Source organism: Phoxinus phoxinus (genome assembly GCF_949152265.1).
Source record: "Phoxinus phoxinus genome assembly, chromosome: 2".
NCBI classification, from domain to species: Eukaryota; Metazoa; Chordata; class Actinopteri; order Cypriniformes; family Leuciscidae; genus Phoxinus; species Phoxinus phoxinus.
In genome coordinates this window covers 26,610,710-26,638,366 of record NC_136877.1, presented here as the reverse complement: position 1 = coordinate 26,638,366, position 27,657 = coordinate 26,610,710, and the positions used below count along the sequence as shown (strand labels likewise).

Sequence of the window (27,657 nt, the reverse complement as noted above, 5' to 3'; positions counted from 1 at the left end):
CTGAGTGTTGGTGGCAGACAGACAGCACTATGACATGCCCAGAGCACAGATCTCTATCTGCGCTCTCACACAGTTTCATTCATGCTTTTCTTTAGAGCAGACCTCTGGGCAGCCCCTCCTGGCCTCTCACACTGACAGAGGCCCAGCTTTGTTTGCCTCAACAGAAGCCACACTACAGTACTGCCATTCATCCTGAGCTCCCATAATCCCCAGAAAGACCATTCATGGACAGTGTGCTCCAAGCTTTCCTTTTCAAAAGTTTGCTCTGATGATGCATTCGTTTATCTGAGATGGATCTCTACAATATATCCAAAGAGAGTAGATGCAAAGTGTTTGTACTCATCCACCATCCCATCTGTTTCTAACTCTCTCTCAGGTCGGGTCTCGACGAAAGCCATTTGTCTGCAGGATCAACACACACAGGTCAACTCTTCGCTCTGCAACCCTCAGACCAGACCTGTGGTTGGCTCTCACCTGTGTAACACACAGCCCTGCCCTGCCTAGTAAGAGTCTCTCTCTGTGTGTGTGTGTGTGTGTGTGTGTGTGTGTTGTCTCCCTGGTATGTCTGTCTGAAATCAGCTGTGGTAGCTTCAGCTTGAGCAGAACCCAACTTAAAGCTCTGAAAAGTCGCGTTCTCTCTCGGGTTCTCCTCTCTGTTTTATTCCTTAAAGAAAACAGGATTAACATAGCCTCCAGACAGGGACTGACTGCTCCCTCACTGTCCAAACTCCAGCTCCAAGCCACAGCCTGCCACACACGCAACTCTTAAATTATACAAACACAAACCCACATACACACATACGCAAAACAGCTTTCTCAAAAAGGCATATACTCACACAAATTCTAGTCTCTCGTTCTGTCTTGTCTTTTTGTTGACTACGGTGAATTACTACTCAAATATTCCAAGAATTGGTGTCATATTTATTGAAGACTCCCACTATATTTACAATGAGAGATATGAGTGAAAAGGATAATGTTATATTTGGAAATGAGGAGGATACTTGGAAAAAAATTCACTTAAGAAAAGACACGCTTATAGATCTTTTTACATGGAAAAAAGAGAAAGAAAAGCGGGTACTGTCTCACTAGGGACCCTGGGAAAACATTCTCAGCCTATAGGTGTCAGAAACCTTCTCTGGGCTCTGGAGACTATGAAAAGAGCTGCTCAAAACAGCCTTTCTCTGGGTGTCTCAAAGCTAAAGTCAATCTGCCGGTCTATCTTCCTTTTGAGATTCCTGCTACCATTCTCAAAAGAGCAACACTCAACTCGACTTGATTTACTGATCTCTTGCCTTACAGAGGCATCTACATACCCAGCATCCTTCACTTGCAAGGGTGAAAGGCATTGACACACCATTTTGGCACTCAGATAACAAATCACTCCTCCTGGCTTTCCTCCCTCCCTCCATCCTTCTCACTCTCTCTTTCTCTCTGGCCTTACATCGTGTGAAATGTTGGCTGCGACCTATTATAATGTGCAGGCTATGGCGAGGCGATGCTAAAAGGGGAAATCAAGACCATATGATTGTTTCCTTACAGCAACAAGCTCTAACCGATTTGGCTTGTCCCATTCAAAGCCTGACAAATAGTCCAATAACAGTGTAATTGAAAACAACGGCAGGGTTGACGGGAGAGCAGCGTGTCTGCGGCGGTGCTGGATATGTGGAAACAGACTGCACGGGTTCCCATCACTCACCACCAATGTCTGCCTGTAACCCTATGACACTTTAACTTGGTGAGCAGAGGTACTTTGATTACCGGTAGAGATTACCAGTGATCCCACACTCCTTCAGTTGGCATCACACCTCAATGACATTACCATTCTGTGGGTCACACAATGAGTTAGTTACAGGGATAAGGGGTAGTTTCTCCAAGTATGAAAATACTGTCTTCATTTACTCTCCCTCGTGCCATTTTTAAACCTGTATTACTTTTTTTCTTGTGTAGAACACAAAAGAAGATATTTTGAAAATGTGTCTGTGATTTTTTTTTTTTTTTTTTGCCCGTACAATGAAAGTCAGTGAGGTCTAATATTGTTTTTGGACCACATTTACTTTCATATAAAATATCTTATTTTGTGTTCTGCAGAATAAATAAAGTCATACAGGTTTAGACCAACATGAGGGTGAGTAATTGATGTCAGAATTAAAATTTTCATCAATTTAACAGCTTTTTAAATGAAGGTACTATGGGGTATTATGTTAAATCTTAAATGGCCTTATGCTTTTTCTTTTCTCTTCATGAGATTCCCACTATTCAAGATGGATTTTTTTTCTCTGTGTCTAGGTCATACTGTAAGGGTGTTTATTGTTCAGACAGACAGGTCCTAAATCCCACAGTTACTAATGACCTCCCCCACTGTATGCCGAGCAGAGTCTGTTTCCCTCCATTCTGAATGACATCACGGCCTTAGGATATCGACTTTAGACTCCCGAAACATTATTTGTTTGAGGCATTATGTACTTTGATTTATGACCGCTGAAAAGAGGAAAAGTAAAAACAGGGTGCAGGAAAGGGAAAACAAATAGTCCTTTGGAAACACTTCCAGAAAAAGCATGGGCATGCATTCAAAACAGGAGAAAAAGACAGAAGCTTCTGCTTATCTTTCCAGCAAATATCTTTAGTGTTGACAGGTCTGCCCATGTTTTATTATGGAGCAAGAGAGACGGCATCCCTGTGGGGATTGAGCGAATCTAGCCAACCAGGAATCAAGCTCTAATCTCCAGACTATGGCCTACAGGACTCAGTCTGACAACACGCTCCCAGCTGCAAACGCTGCCCTGCTGCTTCTGTGAAGCGAGGAGCACGGTGACTTCAAACATGGGCTGAGCCCAGAAGCGGCCAGCTTCATTTGTTCTCTAAAATGTCATGAAAAGATTAATGCACATGCCTTAAAGACTTTTGCAGTGGTTTTCTTTTAGTTTCTTAGCTGTGTTGCACGATTGTATGTTTGCTTTTCTCTTCAACTGACACTCTTCAAGCCTTTACATTGATACAAACAATTTTTATTTAGAAGAAATATATTTATATTTGTATTCATCAAATAATCCTAAATTATTTCTGAAGGATCATGTGACACTGAAGCTTAGAAATAAATTTCATTTTAAAACATATTCACATGGAAAACAATTTAAATTGTACAATACTACAGGTAAATTGTAACACTACAACACAACAAATGTTTCAAGTGGTTTCTCTAAATTCAACTGAAAATGCAACTTTTAATAACTTCTGCAGTCTCAAAATTATTCAACCCCCTTAATAGGATCCGCACTAATCTGAAAGACAGGTGTTGTCTCAAGCACACCTGATGCAACTAATCAAGGACTTCATTAGTTGCACCATATTTGCTTGAGCTAGAACACATGAACTCCATAAACTGGCTAGGTTTTTAAAAAATCACATCTAGAAATTAGAAATATGTCTAAGTCAAAGAATGGTCCAAAATGTTAGCAGAAGATATCATCGCCCTTCACAAACAAGGAAGGGGATATAAAAAGATAGCGAAGTCACTAAATGTTCCAACAGACACCGTTGGAAGCATATTTCACTAGTTAAAAGTTAAAGGAACAGTGGTTACACTACCTGGACGGGCAGAAAAAGGAAGCTATCAACGGCTGCAACCTACGGAGCCCCTAAAGGGACGTGGTGGTGGAATTTTTTTTAGGATGGGAGAATTTTTTTTTTTCCAAATCTTTTGCGTTCCCTCGCAAAACTTTTGCGTTCCCCCGAGAAACTTTGCGTTCCCTCGCAAAGATATTTGCGTTCCCACGCAAAATGTTTGCGTATCCCTCGCAAAGATATTTGCGTTCCCACGCAAAATGTTTGCGTTCCCTCGCAAAGTTATTTGCGTTTCCACGCAAAACTTTTGCGTTTCCACGCAAAACTTTTGCGTTCCCTCGCAAAGATATTTGCGTTCCCACGCAAAACCTGTTGTGAGCTCGGAGTCGGACAGACACTTCCTGTTTAATGTCCCGCTGGCAGTGTTTCAGAGCTCTGTACGGTAATGGAGCGTTTCATAGTGTTTGAATTTGGACTCACTCAAATATAAAGAAATGCGGTCAGTGCTACAACTCAAGGAGTTCAGTGAAGTTGGCAATATATTCACATAGGCTATTCAAACAATATTCGTGAGCTAAACGTTGTTAAAACACAAACGACACCTATTTACAATCACAGTAACCTAGACAACGAGCTACAACCCAATTCTCCTCAAAACGAGCTTTATAAATGGATCTCTATGAGCAGTCGGCTGAGACTGAGAGACAATTCCGAAGGGACCGTCTGCAAATTGCAATATAACCCAAGAAACGTCTACAGCATCAACTCATAGTCAAAAATACAAAAATAATCATTAACTTCAATGTTACAAATTGTAGTGCCACCCAATTCAGTTTACACATCAATGGTCACCCACTGGTCATACTACACTGCTTTTGCACATTTTATATTATGAAAAATATCCAATAACTTCACTGTAACACACCAAATTTAGTTCACACATCACTGCTCTAATGTTGGTTATGCAACACTTAGTTTGGGATGTAATTGCACATAAAAAAAATAAGTAGGCCTATTTTTTACACAAATTATATTGGTACCGTACGTACGCAGCTAACATAATAGTTACAACCATAGCTTTTGCATTATATTTGCTTACTGAATTTGATGGCATTACATTGTATAACAGTGTGAAGTTATTGAATATTATTTCTAAAAAGGGTGATTTTCTAAAAAGTTATTGATTTTATTTCATAATAAATAATCATAAAAATTATGCATTTTTTATCAAACTAAGTATTGTAGTATAACCAGCAGGAGAGCAGTGATGTGTGAACTGAATTTGGTGACAGTACAGTGTATCACAGTGAAGCTATTGATGTTTAATAATATAAAATGTGCAGACCGGTCTGGGGATTTGCACTTTGCAGACGGCCCCTTATTCAGACTTGTCTCTCAATTGGCTGGTTTGAGACAAATTTATATTATAAAGCTCGTTTTGAGGAGAATTGGGTTGTAGCTCGTTGTCTAGGTTACTGTGATTGTAAATAGGTGTCGTTTGTGTTTTAACAACGTTTAGCTCAAGAATATTGATCCGGGAAGTTTGAATAGCCATATACTGCCAACTTCACTGAACTCCTTGAGTTAAGCACTGACCGCATTTCGTTATATTTGAGTGAGTCCAAGTTCAAACACTATGAAACGCTCCATTACCGTATGGAGCTCTGAAACACTGCCAGCGGGACATTAAACAGGAAGTGTCTGTCCGACTCCGAGCTCACAACAGGTTTTGCGTGGGAACGCAAATATCTTTGCGAGGGAACGCAAAAGTTTTGCGTGGGAACGCAAATAACTTTGCGAGGGAACGCAAATAACTTTGCGAGGGAACGCAAACATTTTGCGTGGGAACGCAAATATCTTTGCGAGGGAACGCAAAAGTTTTGCGAGGGAACGCAAAGTTTCTCGGGGGAACGCAAAAGTTTTGCGAGGGAACGCAAAAGATTTGGAAAAAAATGTTCTCCCATCCAAAAAAAAATTCCACCACCACGTCCCTTTAGGGCCTCCGTAGCAACCAGATTTCTGAGCAGGTTCAGAAAAAACATTGAATGACTGCAAAAGACATACAGCAAGACTTGGTGTCAACAGTGACACTGAGGTTTCAGCTTGCACTGGCTCTTGCTAAACGCATGCTGTTTCCATGCCAGAACTCCAAGACGTACAACTAGGGTTGGGAACCGAGAATCTTATCCAGAACCGTTAGTGTTTTTGAAAAATACCGGAACCGTGCGCAATTCCTAAGTTTCGGTTCCGAAAGCGGTTCTGGTGGGATGTGTGGGTGAAGTGCTGGAAGCTTATCCTTTAATAGAATATTTCTCATGCATATTAAAATAGTAATGAATGCACTGAAAGCCCTCGCGCTACTATACATTTTGCGTCAGATATCCACTCAGAGAGAGAGAGTATAAAGACAGTAGAGCTGCACGATTCATCTTTAAAAGATCTCGATTCAAACACCCACGCAATCTTATTCCTAAATGACTAAAACTTCACACCAGAACATTCAAATCTGTTTGCGCTGTTGCTGACCCAGATAGAGCAATTGTCAATGAAACCGCTTTACTTTCAGTCTTTTCAACCACACAGTGTCGAAATTTCTGTGTAACAAATATTCAAATGATCACAGAAGTACTGATAAAAATTTATAGTTTGAGTATGAACACTGAAGTCTACGGTAGCAACCAAAATAGAGTAAATCACCTTTTGAAAGTCACTTCAAATAACGAGTGTATCCTATCGATTACATCTGATGCTTCAAAACATTCATAAAGACGACTGTTAAAGTTGCAGTCCGTAATTTTTTTGTGTTCAGAATTTACAAAATTCACATCATGAATGCCTTTTTTTCAAACCGTGTTTTTGTCTTATCCTGAATCACTATGGTAAGCCAGTAATACGCGTTTAGACTCGGACTACTTTACACTGGTCGGGTCGGCACCGCTGCGGAGTATTCCAGTGCCTGCGTGACTTAGACATAGACATATACAGAGAGAAGTAGCTCCGGCTACAATGTTCTTCCGCAAGACACATCCAGTTCTGTTAAACCTCTAGAGTGCCGATTCATCAGTAATGAAATAAGTGAAGTCTTTATGAATCAATCATTCAAACCGATTTTAAAAATATTATGTTTCACATCACAGTCACCTGACTTGAACCCTATAGAAAATCTCTTGTGGGATTTGAAGAGGGTGGTTGCAGCATGCAAGAATATTACTGAACTGGAGGCCATCGCTCATGAGGAATGGGCTAAGATTCCTCAGAAACTGGTGTCTGGTTATACATCTCATTTGCAGCAGGTCATAACAGCAAAATGGTGTTCTACTAAGTATTAAAGATGCTTGGCATTAAAAGTTGCATTTGCAGTTGAATTTGGGGAAACCACTTGAAACATTTGGGTGGAACTATTTGTTTGATTTGTTTATTGCAAACAGCTGAAAGTGTACATTTTGCCAATAAACCTGCCACCAACAGTAAAGACACATTCCTATATAATACAACTAAACATTTGTTTAAAGTGATATTTTTAGCAAAGGAATTCACAAAGTCGCGTGGGTTTAGGAAAATACATGGTTCTCTTAGAGCTCTTAAACTGACAAATGCTTCCAAACCAAAAGCATTCCACAGAGAATGCTAAAACGTGATTTTGAATAAGTATGAATTATGGGTGCATCGTTTTGGGCAGACATGGAGAAAATGCCAGCAAAATCAGACCATCCAGTCCACAGTATTGTCCCCAAAGATATGTCTCCTTTAATTGTATGGCTTGAAATATGCAAGTTATTGAAAGATTCCAGAAATACAAAATTAAAACAAGAGCCAGCAGCGGTTTGCAGTGAGGCACGGCATGTCAGCTCTTTGACCAATGACACATTGTCATTTATGTGGCGAGGATAGCACGAGGGGGAGTGAAAAGACATATTGTGCTGTGGATCGTGTTTCTTCCCTCAATTAAAATAGCAGTTTAACCATCTCCCTCCAATTTGTCAGATGGCTGGAGAGAAAATTAAAGGAATTTTCTCAGCCCCGTGGCTCAGGTCTGTGCGAGTGGTTGGGTGGAACCGGGGCTTCTAAGAACTCGGCCCGGGGCGTCTGTCCGGTGTTGCGGCCACGGCTCTTGTCATAGCTGTCATTTGCTCTAATCTCTCCCTGGCCTGCCCAGCTCTATTTTAAAAGCCTCTTTTCATCCACAGCCAAGAGAAGCAAGGACAGAGTTGCAATATGAGCACTGGAAGAGAGCTGCTGTGGCATCAGTTTTGATTTTTACATTTTGTTTTTGTCTTTTCGACATAACTACCCTTTGAATTTAGCCAGTATTTTGTAATGTCATATCCTTTAAGTATATTTCAGTCCACAAAAATAACATTTTATTTGATGGGAAAGTGCAAAATGAAATATACACATTTTACAAGAAGAAATTGGAAGAAATTAATACTTTTGTTCAGGAAGGATGCATTAAATTGAACAAAAGTGACAGTAAAGGCACCTACAATTTTACAAAAGATTTCTATTTCAAGTAAATGCTGTTCTTTTGTACTTTCTATTTATCACCAAATATACTAATCAGCAGAACTGTTTTCAAAATTGTTAATAATAAGAAATGTTTCTTGAGCAGCAAATAAGCATATTAGAATTATTTAGGATCATGCGACATTGTCAGCATTTATCAAAAACGTTAACAATGTCCTTGTTGTGAAAACCTGAGCTGAAATAACTTTGAGTACATCACCGAAATACAATATTCTGTCAATTCTTTATACTTTAGTTATTAATTTTCCGTGTTTTAGTGTGCTATGGAAAAAAAGTGCATTCGCAACGTGACTTGCGCATTCTGACTAGAGCTTAACTTTTTATTTATTTTTTATTGAATGATTGGCCATAGGAGGGCACTATTGCATTACCACAAATAGTACCAAAAAGCAAATTTGACATATTGAGTATTCAGAAAGAAGCCATTGATTCCTTTCAGCTTTTGTTCATCATATTGCTGCAATGAAACTGATTAATCTATTACAGAACCTTGGAATGTCTCATTTACTTGCCAGATCTGTGTTTTGAAATATTTTGTCATGTGAAAATTTCATAAGTAAAAATCATATTTATGAACTCAGGATGTGTGCATATATTGATAACATTCTCTTAATCTGGAAATGTAAATGCATGTGTGGTGTACATGCCCATATGCCCACAGGGAGAGGGTGGGTGCAGACAGATGTATGTGTTTTTTTATTATTAGTCTTTCCATCATGTTGTTAACAGAGTAATCAGCTCATAATCTAAACAAAATCGACCTAATGTGATGATCATTAATGAAGCCCTTGTCTAAGTGTGTCAAGTACCTGTGCCATATGGATGTAAAGTGTCCTCTTCCGTGTTAAAACATGCTGAAATGTTCAAACATAAGGCTCACATCTGAAGGTCAATGTGTTTGTCTTGACAGTTGGACGACAGGCAAATGGGGAGTGTGCAGTAGAACATGTGGAGGCGGGCAGCAGACACGAAACATCCGCTGCATGAGGAAGGTGACATACCAGCGTGAGGAGGTGACGGCTCACTCCTTATGTCCAGTAATGGCTCCGGCTCAACTACAGCCCTGCAACACACAGGCATGTCCTCCAGAGTGGAGCACTGGCTCCTGGTCACAGGTATGTTTACATGCACATGCAACCTACATAACACGATGTCATCGTGGGTGGCACAACTAAAGTAAAAAGATGAAGAAATAAAATTGTAATACATTTTACCAGCAAAATAAATAAATACATGTTTACTTTAAAAGTACTGTTCAAAAGTACTCCAATTTCCAATTTCCAATTTCAAAATCCATAACTAACAAAAGTCAGGTCCCGACATTAGCAGTGGATTGTTGATTTATGTGATTTTCTGTGGAATGAGTAGGTTTGTCTCGCTTTAAAACATTCCATCCTGTTAGATAAAGTTACAGAAATTTGTATATTATAATTTTTTTTTAAATGGTTATAAAATATTAAAATGAACTCATTGCTTCCATGAGGCTAACAATGGGCAATTTTAGCTCTTTAATTTGATCCTGTTCATTTTCTTGCCTTTGTGTAAGCAATCAAGTATAATTGTAATTAATTGTATAATTAATAAAGTTTAGCTTTAGTTTTTTGAGCTTTAACAGAACATGTCTCTGAAATTCTGCTATACCCTTTTATAGAAATACTTACCTAAATACCTAAATTGCAACACAAGTGTATTCAGTTTTTAAAAGGGCTAAAAAAAAGTACCGCAGAACAGCAATGACCCAAATATGAGGTGAAGATTTGAGATGCCCTGAACATTGTCACATCAGTGCTGAAACACTACTGCCCCCTGCTGTTATTGCACATGTAGCACATGCCTCTCACTGTTAAATTGCTCACATTAAGAATCTATTCTGGACTTAAGAAATGACCATGCAAATCGCCTCTCTGAAACTTAAGTGATCCTTGGAAGTTTTTTCTTTAAACACGGTCTATTTTGTAATATCTTTTCTTATTTTTTGCCTGTGTGTGTTTGTAATAATATATTTGTATACTCTGAACTTGATCTTCCCGTTTACACACACACACACACACACACACAAGCCACAGAGAATGTTGAAACACATCACTTCTTTCATTTCGTCATTAGCAGCAATGTTGAATTCTTTAACCGTTTTTTCAGTCTAATCTTACTCAATAGGTTAAATCATAAATCCGTGTTTTGAATAAACATTTTGAGATCTTTGAGAAGTTTTTGCAGTAGTAGTTGATATTGACTAAATTCCTTCTAAAGGTCAGAATGAGTTCACACCGCCTGTCTCAAGAGTTCATTTCAACTCTTGTTTGAGGTGAACTGCATGCCACTGTGACCTTTACAATGTTTAAACTAACATCACTCAAAGACCACATGAGGGTAACTCTCTCTCTCTCTCTGTTTATCTTTCTTTCTTTCATTCTCTCTAGTGCTCTAAGACCTGTGGGCGAGGGTTGAAAAAGCGCAGTGTTTTCTGCAGGAGCACTGATCCAGGTGCCAGGGCTGTGGTGGTGCCTGACAGCATGTGTAAATTACACCTGAAGCCCAAAGCCCAAGAGACCTGTGTGCTGAGCCGCTGCCCCAAGAATGAGCGTCTGCAGTGGATAACTACCGCCTGGGGAGAGGTAAGGCCCCTCATAGGAATATCAAAGGTTACGTCGAAGCGTTCACACAAACGGTTCATAGCATGAGCACATGCCGTTTTTGTTTCAAAACGCTCTCCGTTCACAGTAGCATTTACAAAAGTTGCTTGTCCTCCACACTGAAACAGATTTACTGTTACCAAATATCCCACCACTTACTGGTGTGTCCAGGTCACACTCAATCGACATTATGGGTTACATGTACGCTAAAAAACACAATCCCTCATGTTTTGACGGTTTCATCTTTGCAGGGATGTAATATGAAGATTGTACAAAGTAACATTTATCTTTACATTTATCACATAGCTGGCACATCCCAGCTAACAAAATTATGTTCTGAGAACGTTGTGGGAACGTTGATTTGAAATGTTCTAAAAACGTTGAAATGTCCAGTTTGCTTAACGTTGCTGGAATGGTTTCTTAATGTTAGCAAAACATTGCTGGAACGTTAGCATAATGTTGCTGGAACGTTATCTTAAGGTTAGCATAACGTTGCTGGAACGTTAGCATAACGTTGCTGGAACGTTAGCATAACGTTGCTGGAATGTTATCTTAAGGTTAGCATAACGTTGCTGGAACGTTAGCATAACGTTGCTGGAACGTTAGCATAACGTTGCTGGAACGTTAGCATAACGTTGCTGGAACATTAGCATAACGTTGCTGGAACATTAGCATAACGTTGCTGGAACATTAGCATAACGTTGTTGGAACATTATCTTAAGCTTAGCATAACGTTGCTGGAACATTAGCATAACGTTGCTGGAACATTATCTTAAGGTTAGCATAACGTTGCTGGAATGTTATATTAAGGTTAGCATAACATTGCTGGAATGTTAGCATAACGTTGCTGTAATGTTAGCATAACGTTGCTGTAATGTTAGCATAATGTTGCTGGAACATTATCTTAAGGTTAGCATAACGTTGCTGGAATGTTATATTAAGGTTAGCATAACGTTGCTAGAATGTTAGCATAACGTTGCTGGAACATTCTTAAGGTTAGCATAACGTTCATGGAACGTTATTTTAAGGTTAGCATAACGTTCATGGAACGTTATCTTAAGGTTAGCATAATGTTGTCGGAACGTTCGCATAACATTGCTGGAACATTGGCATAACGTTGCTGGAACATTATCTTAAGGTAAGCATAACGTTCCTGCAACGTTTTCCCCCAAAATGTTATTAACAATACAACATTCAAAGAACATTAAAATGTCCACTGTCTTTCATGTGAAAATGTTATTTTAAGGTTAGAAAAACAATTCTGCACCATTCGTTCAACTTAATTTTTTTATTAAAACAACCATGTGAATTATAAGCGCACTTTTACATCACATCAAAAAGTAGAACATTTCATATGATTATCATACATTTTAAACGCTACATAATAGCTTAAAAAAACAACTACAAATATTTTCATGTAAACATTTAAATGAAATGATAACTGTGTTTAAGGGTTCAAAAAATTATGTCAGTAATTACTCATGTTATTCCAACCCCGTAAGACTTCCGTTCATCTTCAGAACACAAATTAAGATATTTTCGATGAAACCTGAGAGAACAGCAAGGTGGCAACAAGTGACAAAATGTATTTGTTATTGAATCATTTATTAAAGAGAATGTAGTAGTATGATGCTTTTGAAATAAGTCAGAAAGGCGTTTGCTGTTCTCTTCTCAGGCGCTCGTGTTCTCAGCGCCGCCCGTCAAAATAAAAGTCCCGCTTCCAAAACGTCGGCCAATCAGAAAAACTAATCGGCCAACGCCGATATTTGAAAAATGCCTTATATCGGCCGATATATCAGCCTGGGCGATATATCGGTCGACCACTAATCGTCCCAGCCCTAGAGTTCACGAGATCAGCGAGAACTAAGAAGATGACGCAGATGGGTCTCGATGTAGTGCGGCACTTTTGTTAACTCACTCAAGAGGCCCACAAAAATGATTGTCGTTGCTTGATAAACTTAAGGTTGAGCCACTGTAGTCACTTGGACTATTTTAACATGTCTTTACTAACTTTCTGGGCCGGCAGAATGAAATTGCCTAGAAGCCTATGGAGGAGTGAGCCAGCTCTCATATTTCATCAAAATATCTTAATTTGTGTTCTGAAGATGAACGGAAGTCTTAAAGGGATAGTTCACAAAAAATGAGAACTCTGTCAGTAATTACTCACCCTCATGTTGTTTCAACCCCGTAAGACTTTCCTTCATCTTCGGAACACAAATTAAGATATTTTTGATGAAATCTGAGCGCTGTCTCACTCCTCCATAGGCTTCTTGAGGGATTGAAACTTGCCGGCCCAGAATAGTTATTAAAGGTGCAATGTGTAATATTTCTGAGGATCTATTGACAGAATTGCAATATAAGATCCATAACCATGTTTTCAGTGGTGTATAAAGACCTTACTTAATGAGCCGTTATGTTTTGAGTCATTTATATCTACATAACCGCAGGCACCCCCTTCTATGAAGCTCGACATATTGTGACGTCATGTTTCTACCGTAGCCGACAGCGAACAAACAGCGCTACAGTGCGCGTTTCGTCACTAACTTGAATGAGAAGCTGCAGAAAACAGATATTGTTTAGGACAAGAGCCGACGGAGGGTAAATCTAAAAATCACGGGTCAACATCGGTGTGGCTTTTCACTGATGGAAGGGAAAAGCTTTCCCTTTCACTGAGGGAAAAAGGCTTTCAAAGCGACGCCGAAGTGTCCTGTTTTCTGCTGGACAGGTATTCCAACTTTAACATTGCAAATGAAAACTGTTGTTTCATAATGTTAGCATTACCTAGAAGCTAGCCATAGACACCGTGTGAAGTGACTTTTCCCTTGTCAGTGGTGTAAAATATGTAGGTATATTGTTTCATGTAACTTAGTTATTCTCCCTCGCTGTGTTATGGCTTTTCTATGTGGGGATAAATGTGCTGTTACGTTCGTGAGACAATCAGCTGATTAGTACTATTGACTGTAAAACACTAACATTAGCCTACAGCATAACAGTTCATACTAGCCAGCTAAACTAATCTGTTAGAAAAATTTTGTAGTTGGATAGTTTCATGTGGTTCTTCTCCCTCGCTGTGTTGTGGGTTTGCTATGTGGGGAGAAATTTGCTGGTTACGTCGGCCACCGTGCTTCTCTTTCCAGTTTGAGAAGGGAGGGATAGGCCGTAAGTGACTGGCTGTTTGCAATTCGCAAACCTCACCACTAGATGCCTCTAAAAATCACACACTGCACCTTTAAAGACATCGTTAAAATAGTCCAAGTGACTACAGTGGCTCAACCATATGTTTATCAAGCGACGAGAACACTTTTTGTGCGCAAAAAACAAACAAAACTAATGACTTTATTCCACTATTCATTATGTTCTCCGTGGGCCTAAGTGTGTTTACGTAGTATAACTGCACATAGTATATCTGTGTTGCACGTCACCACGTAGGCTCACCATTGGCCGACGCTGGTCATGTGTGTGATGCGTGTGACCTATGGAGGAGTGAGACAGCTGTCAGATTTCACGAAAGTCTTACGGGGTTGGAACAACATGAAGGTGAGTAATTACTGACAGAATATTCATTTTTGGGTGAACTATCCCTTAAATATAAGTAGTGTGGGTGTGCCAAACTAGCACTGTGGTCCAGTCTGTGGTCCAGTCTCTTCATGCCCCGTCTGTGGATAAAAAACAGATTGACTGATGTTACTAAAAATTGGTGAATTATTATTTCATAAACATTTGATAATAACAGTGTGGCTACTCCATAAATGTTAAAGGAACACTCCAACTTTTTGGGACTTTAGCCTATTCAACTTATCCCCCAGAGTTAGATAAGTCCATACATACCTTTTTCATCTCCATGCGTGCTATAAGTCTGTTTGACGCACCCACCGCTAGCCTAGCTTAGCACAAAGACTGGATGTAAATGGTTGCAACTAGCATACTAATCCAAATAAGTGACAAAATAACGCAAACATTTTCCTATTTACATGTTGTGATTTGTATAGTCACAGAGTGTACAAAAAACAAAGTCACATGAGACACAGACATATTTTAACCGTATAAATACTGGGAACTATATCCCCTGAATATAGGGCGGAGTGATAACCGCAGCGCACCTGAGACGCGCTCTGAACGAACTCTCTGCTCCTCACCACGGCGCGTCTCAGGTGCTGCGGTTATTACTCCGCCCAAGTAGCAGTGCTTCACCTTCTGAGAATATAGTTCCCAGTATTTATACGGTTAAAATATGTCTGTGTCTCATGTGACTTTGTTTTTTGTACACTCTGTGACTATACAAATCACAACATGTAAACAGGAAAATGTTTGCGTTATTTTGTCACTCATTTGGATTAGTATGCTAGCTGCAACCATTTACATCCAGTCTTTGTGCTAAGCTAGGCTAGCGGTGGGTGCGTCAAACAGACTTATAGCACGCACGGAGATGAAAAAGGTATGTATGGACTTATCTAACTCTAGGGGAAAAGTTGAATAGGCTAAAGTCCAAAAAAGTCGGAGTGTTCCTTTAACCCTAAAGTTATTTAGACTGTGCTTTGAGTACTATAAATTTATATTAGTTTTTTTCCAACTGCAAACACGTTTTCAAAACGATGTCACCCTTTTTCAAAACTCTACACACAAAATGCCTCACATCTCCTTCAAAATGTAACACTGCATTCAAAATGCCATAACCACATGACAGAATGAAGCATTTGCATCAAATGGCAAACACTTCTTTCATAATAGTACATTTTTGGATATACCATGTAAACACTGTTGTTCTATATCTAAAGCACTCTGATCTTTCATAGGCTTATATCTTCACTTCAATACAATGTTCTACAGTGACAGTAATCTGCTGAGAGCGGGAACAAGTACACTAAACACCAATGCAATGTAGAAACATAACATGTTTTTTAGGCCAAACATTACTGTTGTATACAGTAGCATACAACACAACCATAAACATATGTAAACCAAAAGTATATTCTTTAGAATACAGTAAAGAACACAATTGTGTGTGGGGAGTCTCTGTCCATTGATGGCATCAATAGTTCAAAACAGGTAATCTGACCTTTGACCTATATGTGATTGGTTAGTGATCAGTAAAGCTAAGTGTTTTCACATGTGAGGAGTGTTTTTTTTCTCATGCAACAGTACATTCCACAACAACATGCTGGCACGCTGACAAAATTTTCGTCTTCGAGCATAGTACGGGGATAGTTTCTCTCACCTTAGAGCTCCAATTCAGAGGTCAATGCATCCAACGGTTGTCCTGTAATGGGATGATGTCTGTTTGGTATGCTTTGGCCTTGAGGGGGAAGAACTAGTAGAAGCTTGATGCTCCGCATCCGCCAGTTCAGACGCCCGTCCCATTGGAAGTCTCTGTGGGAAAAAAACTGTAAACCACACAAGATTAAAATGTAGCTTACAAATGTTATACAATGGAAAGGTTCAATAACACATTGTAAAGGATTAGCTACACCTAAAACAATTATGAACTTCCATCATTGAGGGGAAAATAAGATAATGTGCATCAAAATTCTGTGTAACTTTACCTGCTAAACTTTTCTAATTTGTACTAATTTGCCATACTATGGAAGTAGTCATATAATACTTTCATTGTATGACAATAGCAGCATTGAGAAAGGTCTTCTTTGAAGCTATTATAATAAAATTATAAAAATGTATAAACCAGGGCTTGGCATTAACGTTAACCCTGGTATTGTACTTGTCCTTTGGACAAATAAATCGTTCATTCACTTGTAAAAAAACAAAAAGTAGCTTGTCAATGAATATATACATTTTTTGAAGTAACGTTAAGGTTATTCATCTGTGTGTAACGTGTGTGTGCGCGCGCGCGCTGTATGCTTAACGTTAAATTAAAAGAGCACATTAATATGAAAACGGTGATTCAACTGACTTGGAATTAACGTTAACTTACCTGTGAATTAAGCGGTTGCGTGACATTCATGTTAATACTAGGCATAAATGGCATTATAAAACCCCAATTTGCCCTCCTGTAGGGCATTCTGTCATGTGAAAACTACGAAATAACCGTCCAGTGAATACTTTTAAGTTAATTAATTTTAAGATAATTTAGTTTACTTCCATTCACATTGAAACATTGCCACCAAAACCTTTACAAAATCGCTAATCAAGATTACAAGCCTAAAGCCTAAACTTAAGTTACAGCTAAAGTCTAACAGTTGAGATGCTAACGGACTTTTCCCGAAGACACTAAACCATTTCTATAAAGTAAATATTCAACGGAAGCGTGTTATTTACATGAAAGAATGTGTCAGAAACATTTTTATGTACTATTTGTGTAATTTTGGGGACTAAACTTACCTGAAATTAGCGAAACCAACAGTGAGAGACAGAGTTGCTGCTTGTCGTCAGTTGAGCTCCCCGCCCGTTTCCATGGTAACTCCAGTTCAAATCTGGTTCAAAAGCAACTCGAGTGTTCAGTGCGCGCGCAAATTAAAATACGTTACGTAGAAGTCACGCAGCATTTACATGAAAGAAGAAATGATGGAGGGAATTATTTGATAATCAGATAAAATATCCTGAAATGTGAGGTTAACATTAAGTGTATAGACTCGTGGCCATCACCAAACTGTAAACGGAATAAGAATATGAAGCATTGAGTGTAAAACAATGTTTACAAAGTCATTTATAATAGGTTATAATAGGCTATAATATAATGTAATATAGTCTATAATATTATATAGCTTTATATAAATGGTTAACGTGGTGTATAAATAAAATTGCTAAACATTTATTAAAAACTAAACATGATAAGGCATGGATATATTTTATGAAATATACACAATATGTACACAATTTACTGATGTAACATGAAGAACAATTTAAAAGGTTTATGTTTAAATGTTTAAAATGTATTTTTTAAATAATATATGTTCAAAATGTATTTCAATATATTTAACAGAGCTTCACATAATGTGAATAGCATATCTATAAATTACAGGAAGGTCTGTCTGTCTGTCTGTCTGTCTGTCTGTCTGTCTGTCTGTCTGTATACTGTAACCACATATCTCTCGAACCGTTAGTCCAATGGATTTCAAACTTGACAGGTTTCTTGCTACGGGCACGAGAGTGCAGTGTCAAGTTTGACGTTGTTTGGATTAGAAATGCAAAAGATATCACTAAATATATCGGCAAAAGAAGGTAATTGTTTAAAAATAAACATTCTGACATAAACACTCTGTCAGCTAAACATTTAGTCAGCTACACTGTTTACTTCTGAATATTATATTTTATTCACAGCTTTTCTCGGAGTTCACTGTGTAGCCTGCTCCCTGAATCGTGTAGTTAAATTTTCCATATTTATTGTATGTCATTATGTCAGTATCAGTATTTGCTTTCATGCACAAATAAAAATGTCACTGAACTTTTGCTGTGTGATTGTAATGAGCCTAACCCAACCCTAACCCTAACAGGCACTTTGCCATCAATTATAGTAACCTATTCGCACACTGTTTGCTCAAGCGTAGCGTTTTCTCTGAGTTACTGTGTAGCCTGCTGCCTGATTCATCACGCTTATTCATTTGTGGATGTTAACTGAATCTGTAAGTCAGCTATGCTGTTTACATCTGAATATTATATCTACTTCTCTGGTGCGCTTAATGTTATCGCTACTGTGTAATAGTAGCTTATGCTATTAACCAACAAAACATATCATATTCAATGCGTTCACAATCTCTTTCACAGGCATCATTTGTAGCCTATACACAAACTGTTTTTGCTCAAGCGTATAGCGTTTTCTCTGAGTTCACTGTGTAGCCTGCCCCCTCAATCGTATAGTTCAATTTTCCACATTTATTTTATGTAATTATTTCAGGATCAGTATTTGCTTTCTACCATGCACAAATAAAGATGTCACCGAACTTTTGCTGTGTAATTGTAACAATGAGCACTCAAACACACCAAAACAACAATTACTAAAAACACACACAAAAATTTTTTTTGCAGAGGCATTTTGCACTGGTTAATATACAATTATTTATAGCGCTATAAGTGCTGGTTTATTGGGGTGGTGTTATAAACTAGCCTACTGTGATGTTTAAAATGTTTATATGGATATATAGTCATACAAATCTAGTGATTGTAAACTAATGTTATGAAGCACACATTTGTTAAGTGTAGCCTACTTAACATTATGAGAATGTTCAGCAAATAACATGTTCCCAGAACGCTGTATGACAGCCTAAATATAACATTCATAAAATACTAATAACATTATAAGGACGTTCGGAGAACGTTGTTCTAAGAACGTTTTCAATTAACGTTATGAGAACTTTCATCAATCACAAATAACGTCGAAAAGACGTTGCAAGAACGTTGTTCTAAGAACATTTTATATCAACGTTATGAGAACGTTCATCAATCACGAAATAACGTCAAAAAGACGTTCCAAGAACGTTGTTCCAAGAACGTTTTATATCAACATTATGAGAACTTTCATCAATCACAAATAACGTCAAAAAGACGTTCCAAGAACGTTGTTCTAAGAACGTTTTCTATCAACGTTATGAGAACGTTCATCAATCACAAAATAACGTCAAAAAGACGTTCCGAGAACGTTGTTCCAAGAACGTTTTATATCAACATTATGAGAACTTTCATCAATCACAAATAACGTCAAAAAGACGTTCCAAGAACGTTGTTCCAAGAACGTTTTCTATCAACATTATGAGAACTTTCATCAATCACAAATAACGTCAAAAAAAACGTTCCAAGAACTTTGGTTTTAGAACGTTTTCTATCAACGTTATGAGAACGTTCATCAATCACGAAATAACGTCAAAAAGACGTTCCAAGAACGTTGTTCCAAGAACGTTTTATATCAACATTATGAGAACTTTCATCAATCACAGATAAAGTCAAAAAGATGTTCCAAGAACGTTGTTCCAAGAACGTTTTATATCAACGTTATGAGAACTTTGATCAATCACAAATAACGTCAAAAAGACGTTCCGAGAACTTTGGTTTTAGAACGTTTTCTATCAACGTTATGAGAACGTTCATCAATCACGAAATAACGTCAAAAAGACGTTCCAAGAACGTTGTTCCAAGAACGTTTTATATCAATGTTATGAGAACATTCATCAATCACAAATAACGTCAAAAAGACGTTCCAAGAACGCTGTTCCAAGAACGTTTTATATCAACGTTATGAGAACGTTCATCAATCACAAATAACGTCAAAAAGACGTTCCAAGAACGCTGTTCCAAGAAAGTTTTCTATCAACGTTATGAGAACGTTCATCAATCACGAAATAACGTCAAAAAGACGTTCCAAGAACGTTGTTCCAAGAACGTTTTATATCAATGTTATGAGAACATTCATCAATCACAAATAACGTCAAAAAGACGTTCCAAGAACGCTGTTCCAAGAACGTTTTATATCAACGTTATGAGAACGTTCATCAATCACAAATAACGTCAAAAAGACGTTCCGAGAACTTTGGTTTTAGAACGTTTTCAATCAACGTTATGAGAACGTTCATCAATCACAAATAACGTCAAAAAGACGTTCCAAGAACGTTGTTCCAAGAACGTTTTATATCAACGTTATGAGAACGTTCATCAATCACGAAATAACGTCAAAAAGACGTTCCAAGAACGTTGTTCCAAGAACGTTTTATATCAACGTTATGAGAACGTTCATCAATCACAAATAACGTCAAAAAGACGTTCCGAGAACTTTGGTTTTAGAACGTTTTATATCAACGTTATGAGAACGTTCATCAATCACAAATAACGTCAAAAAGACGTTCCAAGAACGTTGTTCCAAGAACGTTTTCAATCAACGTTATGAGAACGTTCATCAATCCCAAATAACGTCAAAAAGACGTTCCAAGAACGTTGTTCCAAGAACGTTTTATATCAACGTTATGAGAACGTTCATCAATCACGAAATAACGTCAAAAAGACGTTCCAAGAACGTTGTTCCAAGAACGTTTTATATCACCGTTATGAGAACGTTCATCAATCACAAATAACGTCAAAAAGACGTTCCGAGAACTTTGGTTTTAGAATGTTTTATATCAACGTTATGAGAACGTTCATCAATCACAAATAACGTCAAAAAGACGTTCCAAGAACGTTGTTCCAAGAACGTTTTCAATCAACGTTATGAGAACGTTCATCAATCCCAAATAACGTCAAAAAGACGCTCCAAGAACGTTGTTCCAAGAACGTTTTATATCAACGTTATGAGAACTTTGATCAATCACAAATAACGTCAAAAAGACGTTCTAAGAACGTTGTTCTAAGAACGTTTTCTCTCAACGTTATGAGAACGTTCATCAATCACAAATAACGTCAAAAAGACGTTCCGAGAACGTTGTTCTAAGAACGTTTTCTCTCAATGTTATGAGAACGTTAATAACGTTAAATGAACGTTCCGAAAACATTACTTTAATAACGTTTTGTACTAACATTTACACAACTTTTAAAGAACGTTAGTGAATGTTCTGGGAACGTTCCCTGTTAGCTGGGATATTGGTAAAACCATAGATATCCATATGTACAACATGCGTCACGTGACTGAAAATGCATCATAGTTTTTAAATCTCTCCGAAAACAGCGTTTTCAAATTTTTATCCACTTTGGAGGGTGTTTTCAAAAAGCTCTTTAAGTGTGGACAGAAGGCCAAAACTTGCAGAAAAAGATTTGTTTTCAAAAGTATCCGGATAAATGTAGACGTAGCCTTGGATGCACGCTATCATGTGTGCACATGGTTAGAGCAACATCTGTGCATGAATATTTAAAACACACATTTGATTCCATACAGCTAAGTGGCACTTTCCATTCTGGATTTGTACTTAAGTGTCTCACTCTTCACCAGACTATAGCAGCATTGTTAACCGTTGCTATGGAGGCATGAGCTGATCAGCGGAGTATTTTTGTGTATATACCTTATTATCTGATTGTCTGGTTGTTTTACGCAGTGTTCGGCCTCCTGTGGAGCAGGAGTAAGGAGAAGAGAGCTGCATTGTGGAGAGAAAGACTCCCAAGGAGGCTACACTGAGTTCCCTTCAAGGAGGTGCAGGAACCTACGAAAGACCCAAGCAGACCTCAAACAAGCTTGTAATAACGGCCCCTGCCCAGAGACCCCGCCGCCCCCGCCGCCCCAGCCGCCCCAGCTCCTTCAGCCTGGCCCAGACAGGGGCGGCACTTCTGTGACTCTGGGCTGGTATTCCTCTCCTTGGCTGCAGGTATGCACAACTAACTCTTTATAACCAATCACGGAACTGTTCCGTTACTATTCTGCCAGACCTCTAAGCTTCCTGTCCTGTTCATGTGTCTTTCAGTGCACAGTGTCCTGTGGCGGTGGGGTGCAGACACGGAGCGTTCAGTGTCTGAGACAGGGCCGTCCGTCAGTGGGCTGTTTACCTCATCAGAGACCCATAAGCTCACGGGCCTGCAATACACACTTCTGTCCTGGTCCAGTCCCACCTCTACCTCTCTCACCCACTCTTAAAGGTACAAGCTGGTTGGTCTTTAAATGTCCACAGAAATTTTCAGCAGCACAAATATTTTCAACATTGATGATAATAATAATACGAAATGTTTCCTGAGCAGTAAATCAGCATATTAGAATGATTCCTAAAGGATCACGTGACACTGAAGACTGGAGTAATGATGCTGAAAATTCAGCTTTGCCGTCATGGGAATAAATTACTTTTTAAAATATATTCAGATAGAAAATATTGCATTTTAGAATTGACAAAAAGCCTCGGCTTGTGCTGCAGATTGAAATAGAAACAGCCTCATTACCAGACTGTTTACACAATGTGAAGTTAAATTAGTTAATCTACTCCCATTGTTAGTTCCCTTCCTTCCTGCAGTTTTAGAATAGTACACAACCAGGAAAATAGATTTCCACGACATTCATGTGATGCAACCACAGGGTGGTTCTCACCTCCGGTTGCCACCTTGGTCACCACACCAACTTTTAGCTCAACTGTTATCTCACTCCACAGTACCTGCAATGCCTGAGTGGACATACTTCTAAATTTGTTATGAACTCTCATATCTTGTTCCGTAGCCCAACTGGCAGAGCGTGATGTTGGTAATGTCATGGGTTTGATTCTCAGGAAACATATACTGATAAAATGTATATACCATGAATTGACTTTACGTTGCTTTGGATGAAGCATATGTCAATTGCATAAATGCATGTATATTTTCCATAGTGTTAAGTGTCATTGTTGCCTTGATTACATATGTATCATGATCAATTATCAAGCTTGATAAACATCACTGGTGTTTACATTTATTCATTATGTAGTGGTAAAAACAATGCGCTTTTTACTTGTTGATCTTCATCTCTTTTTCTGGTAGTACATGTACACAGAGACATAAGTGTGTGTGTGTGTGTGTGTAATTGTTTATTCTCATGGGATAACAGAGTGAGGGCCTTCAGAGAGCAGGTCAGGTCCTTATCAGTATGCTGGTGCAGTGATTCCAAGTGGTTTGCAACATCGCCACAATGTATCTATTCAGAGTAAACAGTACTTACAAAAACACTGAGTGCTTCTGTGCGCACTGTTGTTTTTAAGGCTCAAAATAAATAATAGTCATTATGTGTCTTCCCATTAACAGAAGGCCAGCCTTGCATCGACTTCTTCAGCTGGTGTCATCTGGTGCCTCAGCATGGTGTTTGTAATCACAAATTCTACGGTCAACAATGCTGCAAGTCCTGCTCCGCCAAAAGACAGTAAATCAGAAGATCTTCACATCCCACAAGTCTCCTCACTGACTCTTTGAGATCTGTAAATCATTGTGATAAAGAAGACCACTACGGACAATGTTGATATTTGCGAGATGTGGCACAGAAAGAGGCATTCCAGTGGACCTTGTCTTGGACTGATGAGAGATAATGAGAGCTTGGTATCCGAGGAACTCGAGGAACTCTGTACATCGATGGTGTCTCAAAACTAGAATTGTGGTTCTTCAAAAACCAATCTGCAGAACATTTATTTTGGAAATATCTCTGTTTGTTCTCTTAAGATTGGAGATGCGACCATTGGTTGAAGCCATTAAGAGACTTCCATCATCAGTTGATTTATATGCTACATGGAAGAGCACCAAATGAGCATTGGAGTTACTGTGCACGCCTGAAGTACTCTATTATTTGTGTTTGCTCTTTGAGCTCCAGTCGAACCCATAACCAGAAGATCTGGTCAGAAGTGAGACTACATCTCTACAGTGTTTTTTGTGTTCCACTGCACTGCTTTTTAAATGTTATTCTATGTAAAAACGTACTCGATGAACCGTTACTCCGCGTCTCGTTCTTTTTCCCCGTCTCACACATTAGCGCTTCATTTTTAAGACAACGTGTCAAGTTCAGAGAAGTTCAACGCTTTACGCACAGCAGAACATAAAAGCCTGTTTTGAGATGTTCTGCTGTGTGTGCTTTTTTTTGTTTTGTTTTTTACTCTTCGTCCACGCTGCATCTCACATTTTTCTTGCGTCTGTATCTAAGGACTTCTTAGGGTCTGTTCACATATTTGAGCGTAAAAACGCATAGAAAACACTAGGCGCGCCGCGTTCTGCTTTTTCCAAAGCACTAGGGCGGTTGCGATCCGGAGGCGTCTGTCGTTGCTAAGCAACCATCAGCTGCGCTCTCCGTTACAGCAAGGATAAATAATGAGAGCTTGACAAGTCATAAAGTTCAGGAAATCCCTGGACCGCAATGATGAGCTGCTCCCCCAGGTTGCAACGTAAACAGAAAAGGTGAGGAAGCTGATTGGTTGGTTCTTGTCACGTGACCTACGGTGCGTTTGCGGCATTCAGAAAAGTTTAGATGTTTTTATCTCGATGCGAAACGCTTGGAAAAAACGAGCGCGTCGCACCGCGCCTACATTTGAAATAACGAACTTGAGCGCGCAAAAGACGCGATATGTGAACAGACCCTTAGCCTGTAATAATTTAGTCTAAAGGTGTGGTCACAGTAGTGAATTTTCTGCAAAATTTTGCAGCAAAAATCCATTGTCATTTTTTAACCAAGCAGCATTCTGTTGGTAAACGCGCTAAATCCATGTGACCTGTTGCGAAATCTGCATCGGAAATTGTTTGCCCTCACGCCGAATTCGCATGATAGGAATGAATTTCGCATTAATTCCTATTGAAACTACTAGATTTTTCCTGTGAAAATTTGCCGAACAATGGTAAATTTGACCACATCCTCATACTGCCTGCTTGACTGCTTATCAAGGAATCTGTTGAATTAGTGTTTTGGTGCTATAAGAAGTGCAGTGCACATTCTCATTCCATTGTTGATTTTGTTTGTGATTCATGAATTCAACTCACCGTACATCACAATCTTATGTTTACTTTCAGTGTAAAACCCCTCTGCTCTTGTATGTTTACAAAGTAACTTTTCCATTGGTCAAAATTCTGTAGTCAAGAGAGCATCTACAGGCCTCTGATTTTAACAAACATTAACATGCTCAAATTTTCTCAGTGGAACAGGTCTGACCTGTAAGGTTGAGTCACAATCCCGTCTGATCGCCACAGAAGACTTAAGCAGACAAGATAGATTTTTCATTAATGAAGTTCAGTGCTTCTGCTGAAATATGTAGTGGGTCCATTGGCGGATTGAACTATGTGTATGAGTGCCAGTATGTGTGAGTAATTTGTGTGCAGTCCATGCAGTGCTGTCTCCCACAAGGCGTACGAGAGGACTGAGCTCGTCCCGGACGAGTGTCAGAGAGAGTAAAGAAGGTTGCTCTCAGTCACTTTGGAGGGACCAATTAGTGTGCAGGAGTGAATGCCATGTTCAGGAGGAGCAGCTAACAAACCCAAGCCTCTCAGGACTTGGAACCTCATCTCAGTTTACTTTGTTAGTGCTCTTCATCTCTTTCTGTTTCTATCTCTCTGTGCGCTGTAGTTGTTGGGCTACTGTTTTGAGCTTGACAGAAGAGTGGAGTCTCAGCTTAGTATCCTTGCACAGGTTTCAGGAATGACGGTCCTGCTCTAACAATGAACATTGGAGCAGATGGCACATGAGGCATAGCACCGGCACTCATTCTGTCCTCATTTCATTCCAAACACTTCATTACCAACCCCCCAATCCCTGGAAGGGATATTTGCATACACTAATAAGTGCAAAAGGTCACTTTTAAAAGTAGATGTTGCACTGCAGGTTTCTCTGTCCTCTTCTTTTGTTGTTGTTGCCTGAACCATTTTAAAGGGTACTTTCATTTAGTTGTATAACTTCTGGATCTCCGTAAATCAACTTTTTTTCTTTTACAGTAGGTTTAATTTCTTCCTTACTCGACTATAAACATGTTCCTAATCACAAACAAATGGAAAAATACATTGTTTAGCCTTGTTTTGACTTTATGTATGTTGTACAAATGATGAGTCATGTCTTTCTTCACTGTCTGAATTGAAACATTTTGTAATTTATTGCTATATCTAAATAGTTCCTGGGCTACAGTGTTGTCTGGAGAGGAGCTGACGGTATAATAGCACACTGCAAGTGTGATATTTAATACTTCCACTGAAAGTTTTATAATAAAAAGTCTCTGATTTACTGTATTCCTCTAGTGAGGCTTTTTTCCACTCTTGCAATGGCGAGTACAGAAAGCCCTTGAATGATGAAAATGCTGCAATATTTAAGGAATGAAAAATGATATGCTGTCATCACAACAAATTACTATGAACATCAAGCCAGAAGCAAAGTGGAGTTTAGACAAAATACTCCCTAGCATATTATCGACAAGGAACACAGACTTGTTCTTGTGCAAATATAAAACGTTATTTAAAATGTGCCACTGAGGGACAGACTGCATAGTAATAATAAGCTATAAACACATGAAAAAACCCTCTAAAACAGATAGCAATGTTTCCCAGCCAACCGTAACGTTAAATACCCCAAACATTCATATTCCTCACTTCCCTTTTTGTGTTCCAGGCGAAATGTTCCTGTGTGTACTAAATGCCCTAGTAAATCACACAGAGTTTGCTTAAGTCCTCCCTCGACACTCTTGAATATCTATTCCTCCTCATAATATGCATACATTTGTCATTTTTGTCATATTTCTTAATTTCCTGTGTGTACAATTATTTGTGATAATTTCTGACAGCATCGAGAGACTCGTAAAAGAAAGGAGCAATTCCTCATCCGTGTCACTGGATGCACAGACACTGATTATGAAGACTGAATACCAAGCACATCTGTGGCATTTCTCTATCCTCTTGTGCATGGTGCAAAACTCTCTTTGTTCTCTCTCTCTCTCTCTCTCTCTCTCTCTCTCTCTCTCTCTCTCTCTCTCTCTCTCTCTCTCTCTCTCTCTCTCTCTCTCTCTCTCTCTCTCTCTCTCTCACAGTCTCTTCACTCTCTCTCACAGTCTCTTCACTCTCTCTCTCTCCTTGCCTGCTCACACAAACATGCACACAGTCTCTTCACTCACTGGAATTCTATGTCACTGTGTCACTTCAGCTTCAGTATGATGCTTCTTTGGAGTACCTCTGACTTCTGACAGGCTTTCTTAACAGGGCACTGGCCATATAAGCACGCTCTCTTTCTCTCTTTTCCAGCCCTTAGATGAAGTGAGAGCTGTCATCTCTTTAAGACACATCTCCAATCATCAGCTAAAGGGTATCATCCAGCATTCACTCTGTGCCCTTGCAGACAATAGATCACAAGGGAGAATGCGCATTTACAGGAACAGTGATTCACAACAGGTGGTCACAGGTCTGTTCTGATCATGGGACGACAGGGAAAATACTAAATACAAATAATAATATGCAACTTACCACATAACTGTGTATAGTTGATAAAGTTTTAAAATGTTCCAATTCCCATTTCCTGTTTTGTTGTTTGAGTTCATTATCCAAACAGACTCTACTGTGTCCTGTTTGTGATTGACTGTGTAAGTAAGGTCTCGCAGCAAGTCCACATTGATGATTGTGG

General features: G+C 38.9%; 1 protein-coding gene across 2 annotated transcripts in view; it reads left to right on the top strand.

Moving 5' to 3' along the window:
• Window positions 1-26,278, top strand: part of adamts18 (ADAM metallopeptidase with thrombospondin type 1 motif, 18) — a 76,419-nt gene extending 50,141 nt beyond the window's left edge. Inside the window, exons 18-23 of one of the 2 annotated variants that reach the window (XM_079590388.1) lie at window positions 377-503; window positions 8,996-9,200; window positions 10,506-10,700; window positions 21,680-21,946; window positions 22,043-22,214; window positions 23,337-26,278. In XM_079590388.1, the coding sequence (XP_079446514.1) occupies window positions 377-503; window positions 8,996-9,200; window positions 10,506-10,700; window positions 21,680-21,946; window positions 22,043-22,214; window positions 23,337-23,455 (1,085 nt within the window). In that variant the 3' untranslated portion in view covers window positions 23,456-26,278. The remainder of the gene's footprint in view (window positions 1-376; window positions 504-8,995; window positions 9,201-10,505; window positions 10,701-21,679; window positions 21,947-22,042; window positions 22,215-23,336) is intronic. The other variant, XM_079590387.1, reaches the window with a different exon arrangement.
• The last annotated feature ends 1,379 nt before the right edge of the window (window positions 26,279-27,657 follow it).